The following is an 8,287-nucleotide window of genomic DNA, read 5'->3' on the forward strand; positions in this document are numbered from 1 at the left end:
CCCTACGAACTAAGTTTGTTTTTTTTTTTTGTTTTTTTTTTTTTGTTTTTTTTTTCTTTATTACATTAATTTTTTTAAAAATTTTTTAGGTGGATGAAAGTATGACTATTCTTCAGATTGAAAGAGATCTAAGAGTGAGATTAGAGCTTCTAACAAAACACAAGAATGAACGTCTTGAGGAACTGATGCTCCTACAAAAAGAAGACCAGGAATTATGCTCTGATCTTTGTGTTACTCCATATTATATACCATCAGGGAGCATACCAAGTCATAAACAGCTAGAAGAGCTCAAAGAACACATTAGGGTTCAGTCTGAAGAAAAGGTAAAATTACAAAATTTTCATGGTATTTACATATGAATGTACAGCTTCAAGACTATAAAAAATCGAAGTTCAACAAAAATGGTGCTCGGTACTGGGTGGGTGCTAAAATACAATGGATGGTCTGCATACCCATCTTACAACACAGCTGAAGTTCCTACTTGCCACCTCAGTCACTGCTTTTTATTTACTCCAATGGGGGACTCTGGTTGGGATGTTATGACTATCGTGTGTACACTAAAGATACCTGAGATTATAATGGCTTGAAAGGTCAGACTCTCCACTGGCTTCCTGGTGGGGTATTAGTAACTAGCATGTTTTTTTGTACTCTCTAGCCACATCTCTAGTTTAGACTACCCACATCCTCCCATATTTGACAGGTCCCAGAAGACTGCGGGACTATTCACAAAGTGCAGCTGGCTGTGAAGCCAAAAGATGCATAGCCAGCTGCCCACAGTTAGGATGGCAGTGCCAGGAACACAAAGGCTAGTAAAGAACTAGCCCGAGTGAGGGCGGTGCCAGATCTCTGGGTGGGTAAGTGTCCTTATATTAAAAGTCAGGTTTTAATACTTTTTTGCCCAGACTGGACAACTGCTTTAAAACTAGCAATTCAAGTATGTATTTTAATTCAGAAAAGTAAGTACCTTTTTTTTTTTTTTTTTTTTTTTTTTTTTTTTTTTTTTTTTTTTCCTTGTGATGCAACTTTCTTTTAGAATGTATACATTTGTTTTCCATGGTCCCGCAGTTTGTGGGAACGTACAGATTATTTTTGGACAATAAGAATATTGTTTTATGTAACTTTAAATTTTGATCATGTTTGTCATATGTATCAGCATTGTGTGAACTGTTTATTCTATGTCACTTCATGTATCAATGAAATATGATGTACAGGATAGTCTTATCTATTTACATTAGAAAAAACGCCTTGAGGTCTTTTCATCACTTCGAGCAGAAATCCGACGGTGTTTAGACGAAATAGGGCGACAGCCTGAAAATTCTCTAGAGCGGGATGCCATCTGTGAGGATGATGAGGCTTTTTTTCTCACACCACAGAATATTAAAGCTCTTAAGGTTTTAAAAGAACAGGTAAGTCTCTTAAATGTGCAGTAGATGTTGTCGGTGTCTAATAGAAAATGTCAACCCTGTTTCTGCCTATTTTATCTAACAAGTATAGTTTTAGCTTACAAATGCACATATGAATGGTTGTTAAAATATAAAGTTAAAAGGACTAGTTTCTTAAAAAGAAAACCTCTTGCCTACCCTTTATATCCCACTAGCCTAACATAGAACTTCCCACACACAACTACACGCATGCTTGCTTACTTACTTCACTACAACAGTGGCAACCTCTTCCCGTGCTTACATGCTTGGGCCCAAAACCTCCGGCATTGGCCAAGCCTGTGCAGTCCCTTTTCACACACTTGCCTGTAGCTGTACATTAAAGATGCTATAAATACAGCCTCATTTGAATCTAATGGGAGTTAACTGCGTTGTTGAGGCCAGCTCTAAGGATTTTGAAATTTTAACATTTTTTAGGATTTAAAAATGTATATTTTTACAACTGAAAGCTGAATTCTTGCTCCATTAGGCTCATGTGGCTTTATGAGAGCTGAGCCAAACTACTACTTGGGAAACCTAAAGAGCTGGTTTGTGATTCAACCAACAACCACCACCAAGCTCCAAGTATCTTGAGTAAAGTTAGTCCTTAAATCTTGAGAGAATTACTGGCATGATGTGCTGCACCTCCTCATAGACTTGAATGAGATTTGTAGCATCTCTGGCTTTGAAACCTAGCTACCGAATCGTTAATTCTATAAGAAGTGACCATCTTGGCCAATGGACAGGGGGAAGACACCACTGAAGCCTGGTGCATATTCTTTTTAATGTAGCCAAAGAAAAGCGAGTGAAATTAAAGTTTGAAAGAAGCTAATAGTCTTTGCTCAGTCAAGCAGTTTGTCCAGCATTTCGGAAAATCTGTTATGGTTTTGACCCCTGTAAGCAATCATAATCCACTGTTCCCTCCTAAATGACCTAGTTTATGTTCAGCCCTCTCGGATCCCTTGTTTTCATCAAGCCATGTATGGCGATCTATTTTAGGTTTGGAATTTTCATTTATTTTACATGTTTTTGATTGGGGTGGTGGAGTGTGGGAAACTTGCACTTATGCAGCCTCCGAATGTTTTCATGTTTTGCTTTTATGTTTGTGCTACAGCTAGAAATCAAAAAGGAAGAACTTTTATCTACTCTGAACAAACTTAAAGAAAAAGTAGGGGATTTATGGAAACTGTTGCAAATTAGTCAGGAAGAGCAAGAAGTATGCCAAAAGTTTACTGGAAACCCTATTTACGACGAAATTAAAGTGGTAAGTGTCCATGAGAGGAAATGTACAACAAATCGGCATATTTCAGACATCTGCTAGAAGTAATGTGGTTTAGAGCTCTAATTCTCAGTCTGTGGGCCTGGTCTCATCTGTAAAGCTTGACATCCAAGCTAAGACCCCTTTCACACTGAGGTGTTTTTCAGGCGCTAAAAATAGCGCCTGTAAAGTGCCTGAAAAACGCCACTCCTGTCACCCCAATGTGAAAGCCAGAGTGCTTTCACACTGAGGCGCTGCACTGGCAGGATGTGAAAAAGTGTCCTGCAAGCAGCATCTTTGGGGCGGTAGAGGAGCAGTGTATTCACTGCTCCCAAAACGCCCCCCCCCCCCCCCATTGAAATGAATGGGCACCGCTGCCGAAGCGCCTGCATTTAACCCTTTCCATCGGCTGCTAGTGGGGGTTAAAAGCACCCCGCTAGCGGCCGAATAGTGCCGCTAGAACTAGCGGCACTTTGCCGCTAACGCTGCCTGCGGCTTAGTGTGAAAGGGCAAGTAAAGCCTGAGGCTTTTCAATTCAAAACGTATCTAAGTTTCCGTTTTCATTTTTAGATCAGTGTGTTTATTCATTTTTTTTATTTATTTATCTTATTTATATAAAAATGAATGTAACAGCTGATTAAATGTAGTTTAAAAAGTAATGTCTAAGACTTGTGAAGCCGAAGTGTCGTGTGAAACTGGTCTTTTTCTACCATATAAGGCTTGTTGAAAACACTTTGCGTATTACTGGGTTGAAACAGAATCTGCTTTTATTGGCTTGGTAAGTGTGGAAAGCTGATCTGTGGCTCTCAGCTATGGGTTATAAATATATTGGCATATGTGTAGGCGTTAAAGCCCACCCTTTTTGCTTCAGCACATATGTGTTGCATAGGCGTTAGGAGATTAACGTAGTGGCTGCAAAATATGTTATGTTGACTGAAAAAACTTATGAAGGAGGGAATAAAGCTTCATAGCTTCTTTTAATGTTTATTAGGCATGCTGTGTAAATGGGAACACATAGCAAACATACAGTGGAGTTAGTACAGCTAGGTCTAATCAGCAGATCTGTCCAGAAGTGGTCCACTGGATTGTGAATCCATGCTACCCTACTTGTGGGGATTCATAGTAAAGCAAGCCCCATTACAAGTTTGTAGATAGCAGGTAAAGGCATACTTCCATACTACAAAGATATGCTGGCTTCATCTTTTAGTGAATATTTAGGAAACCATGGAGCGACTTTTTTTTTTTTTTTTTTTGCCAGACAACATCACATATTTTGCTGTCACCATGTTGCATTATCAGCACATTTACTGTTGGTTTTACCTGCTGCATAACCTGGATTTTGAACCTGTTATGGCCATTTAGATTCTTTCACCATAACATTAGTTCGGTGATATGCCTTTTGAATGTCTTCTATTTTCAGTGGGAAAATGAGCTTGGACGGCTAGAGGAGATAAAGATAGTGAATCTGAAGCAAGTAATCTTAAAGATAAGACATGAACTAAAGATATTCTGGGATAAATGTTTTTATAGCGAAGAGCAAAGAAAGGCATTTGAACCATACTATAGCGGTAAGAGTTGATAACTTATGTGTTCTGCAGTCTCTTGTTTTATTTTACTAAAAGATGGAAGTTCTTGATTACATACCTACTAATTAAACTGGAAGATCCTTTCATAAAAAAAAAAAAAAAAATGCACATTTTGCTAACCCTGTTTGTCCTCTGGCCAATTATAATGACTATTTGCAGAAGGCCCCAGCACAAATCAGAAGCTGGTTCCCAGCCATTCACTGATTAGGATAATAGATGAATATTTGGTGGGAGCCATTTGATATGTGACTGAATAATTCCTACAGAAGTAACATTTCATTGAACATTTTAAAGCAAATGATAAACACATCTGTATATTTAGTGTTTTGCAGTTATAATGCTACACACGCATGTTAAAGAAAGTGTCACTAAACCTTCCTAAAAAAAAAGCCAGTTGTACAGTACAGTACTGTGCAGGAGTGCCCTCTAATACTAGTTTGCTATGCTGGCACTTCCTACAAGTTAGTGCATTGGGTCTGCTCAGGGAAGGGTGACTAAATACACCTGCCTTGAGACCAAGTATGGTGAGAGTATCCCCCCCTAAAATGGAAGTATATGATATAATATGTGTGTGTGTATGTATGTGTATATGTATGTGTGTATATATATATATATATATATATATATATGTGTGTGTGTGTGTGTTTTCGGTTCATTGACACTTTAATTAGGCGCATCACAGCTAATGTATGAAGTATATTGCTGTACATAATTTACATGATAACTTTAGCCTTTTGTTTTACAGATGACTTCACAGAAGATCTTTTATCCCAGCATGATAACGAAATTGTGAGACTGAAATTGCAATATGAAAGATGCAAGCTAATTCTTGATTCCATTGCCAAGTGGGAAACAAACTGGTCTCAGTTTTTAGCGCTGGAGGTTATATATTTCATTGTTTAGTTTTGTGGTGTTTAAAAAAAAAAAAAATGTAAAAAGCGGAGTGCCTTTTAGCTCACCGTCTGCATTGGTTTTAAAAGGCAAACTGCTTACCTGCAGTTTTCTATGAAGTGGGTAAGCATTAGAACTGCTGCCAAGTTCTATTACTGTTTGAGGTCTTGGACATTGTCACTTGGAGAGAAAGTGAGCATCGATCTCTCAAATGAATCGATGCAATCAAGTTTTTGTTTTGGTGTGTGTGTGTGTTCTTCCCCTTCTTTTTTTTTTTTCTTTTTTTTTTTTTTGTTACTTTAATCCACGGAGATCAGCTTTAGGGCCAGTTCACACCAAAGAAACGCAGTCCGGATGCGTTCCAGGTGCTTTTCTGCATGCGCGTTTTTGATGCATTGCAGTGCTTCTCCCCCCCCCCCCTTATTTTTTTCTTAACCTTAAATAAGGACAAGTGTGTTGCAGTGCGTTTCTGCGTTTTACAGTGTTCTAGTCCAGTGCAGAAAAAATGCAGCATGTTCTACTTTTTTTTTTTTTTTTTTTACTGGAACTGCAAGCACTGATGTGAACTATGCCATTGAAAACCATATAACCTACTTTCCATGCGTTTTTGATGCAGAAAAAAAATGCACTGGACTGCATGTGGTGTGAACTGGCCCTAAAAGAATTGTTAGAAATGAAAGATCTCCAAAAATCTATAAAGGCATCCATGAATGGTCCCTGTGTCCACGTTGCCTTAATAAGAACATTTTCTGTAAAAATGACATTGTCCTTTTCAGCTGTCTGCTCTATTGCAATGGGCTCACTTCTTTACATAGGGGAAAATTCAGGCACACGTTTTTCATGATGCTTTTTCCTAGAAAGATAGGACAGGCATAAACTGAAACGTTGGGCTGTGGGGCAGAAAGTGAGTAGACACATGGCAAGAGATTACATTGAATTGGGTAGTTTCTGTGTCCACAAAAAGAAAAGGAACAACCATAAATAATGCCTGAGCTTTAAATGTAACAATCAAACATGTTTAACGGTTTTCTACTTATAATTTAGTACAAAGGAATTGCCTCTACACATTTCATTATTTTGCTGCTAATTTGGGTATTTATTTTTTTACAAATTAGAGGAAATGTTTTTAATTTTACACATTACGTTCCAGAAAAAGGCATCAGATCCCAACAGATTCTCAAACCGAGGAGGAAGTTTACTTAAGGAGGAAAAGGAACGTGTAAAACTTCAGAAATTACTGTCTAAGGTAAAATAAGGTGCATGTTTTGAATCTTCAAATCCACATTTAAATAATCTGTGAACGGTTAATGTTAATGCGTTTATCTCTTAGCTAGAGGAAGAGCTTAAGGCTAGGATAGAATCGTGGGAGGCAGAACAAGAATGTCCATTTTTGTTTAATGGAAGCAAGTTTATGGACTATGTCGCAAATCAGTGGGAAACACTCAAACAGCAGAAGGAACGGGAGAAACAAGATCGGGTGAGTGCTCTTGAATTTATTGGGGCATATATGTAAAAAAAAAGTCTCTTTCCTCTTATTCCCAGAGGTATTGGCCTTGTAGTGATTTGCTTTGGTTTTTACTACTACATTTGTAAAAAAAAAATAATATATACTGTTTGTGTGTGTGTGTATATATGTATGTATGTATGTATGTGTGTATATGTGTATGTGTGTATATATATATATATATATATTATAGAGAGAGAGATATATATCTATATATATATATAGATATCTCTCTCTATCTCTCTGTGTGTGTGTGTGTGTGTATGTGTGTGTGTATATATATATATATATATATATATATATATATATATATATATATATATATATATTTTACACACACAGTCAGGTCCATAAATATTGGGACATCAACACAATTCTAATCTTTTTGGCTCTATACACCACCACAATGGATTTGAAACGAACAAGATGTGCTTTAACTGCAGACTTTCAGCTTTAATTTGAGGGTATTTACATTAAAAGCAGGTGAACGATGTAGGAATTACAACAGTTTGTATATGTGCCTCCCACTTTTTACGGTCCAAAAGTAATGGGACAGATTAACAATCATCCATCAAACGTTCACTTTTTAATACTTGGTTGCAAATCCTTTGCAGTCAATTACAGCCTGACGTCTGGAACGCATAGACATCACCAGACGCTGGGTTTCATCCCTGGTGATGCTCTGCCAGGCCTCTACTGCAACGGTCTTCGGTTCCTGGTTGTTCTTGGGGCATTTTGTCTTCAGCAAGTGAAATACATGCTCAATCGGATTCAGGTCAAGTGATTGACTTGGCCATTGCATAACATTCCACTTCTTTCCCTTAAAATTTTGGTTGCTTTCGCAGAATGCTTCGGGTCATTGTCCATCTGCACTGTGAAGCGCTGTCCAATGAGTTCTGAAGCATTTTGCTGAATATGAACAGATAATATTGCCCGAAACACTTCAGAATTCATCCTGCTGCTTTTGTCAGCAGTCACATCATCAATAAATACAAGAGAACCAGTTCCATTGGCAGCCATACATGCCCACGCCATGACACTACCACCACCGTGCTTCACTGATGAGGTGGTATGCTTTGGATCAGGAGCAGTTCCTTTCCTTCTCCATACTCTTCTCATCACTCTGGTACAAGTTGATCTTGGTCTCATCTGTCCATAGGATGTTGTTCCAGAACTGTGAAGGCTTTTTTAGATGTTGTTTGGCAAACTCTAATCTGGCCTTCCTGTTTTTGAGGCTCACCAATGGTTTACATCTTGTAGTGAACCCTCTGTATTCGCTCTGGTGAAGTCTTCTCTTGATTGTTGACTTTGACACACATACACCTACCTCCTGGAGAGTGTTCTTGATCTGGTCAACTGTTGTGAAGGGTGTTTTCTTTACCAGGGAAATAATTCTTCGGTCATCCACCACAGTTGTTCTCTGTGGTCTTCCGGGTCTTTTGGTGTTGCTGAGCTCACCGGTGCATTCTTATTTTTGAAGGATGTTCCAAATAGTTGATTTGGCCACACCTAATGTTTTTGCTATCTCTCTGATGGGTTTGTTTTGTTTTTTCAGCCTAATGATGGCTTGATTCAAAGATAGTGACAGCTCTTTGGATCTCATATTGAGAGTTGACAGCAACAGATTTCA

At 38.2% G+C, this 8,287-nt stretch overlaps 1 protein-coding gene across 1 annotated transcript in view; it reads left to right on the top strand.

The window, feature by feature from the left end:
* The window catches only part of LOC141106669 (protein regulator of cytokinesis 1-like), a gene marked incomplete in the record, with an annotated part of 62,166 nt that overhangs the window by 23,870 nt on the left and 30,009 nt on the right, over positions 1-8,287 (top strand). The window contains 7 exon segments of the mRNA XM_073597611.1: positions 90-323; positions 1,236-1,406; positions 2,533-2,682; positions 4,097-4,244; positions 5,008-5,144; positions 6,304-6,399; positions 6,484-6,630. Coding sequence (XP_073453712.1) covers positions 90-323; positions 1,236-1,406; positions 2,533-2,682; positions 4,097-4,244; positions 5,008-5,144; positions 6,304-6,399; positions 6,484-6,630 — 1,083 coding nt within the window.

This window comes from Aquarana catesbeiana, linkage group LG01 (assembly GCF_042186555.1).
Source record: "Aquarana catesbeiana isolate 2022-GZ linkage group LG01, ASM4218655v1, whole genome shotgun sequence".
NCBI lineage: Eukaryota > Metazoa > Chordata > Amphibia > Anura > Ranidae > Aquarana > Aquarana catesbeiana.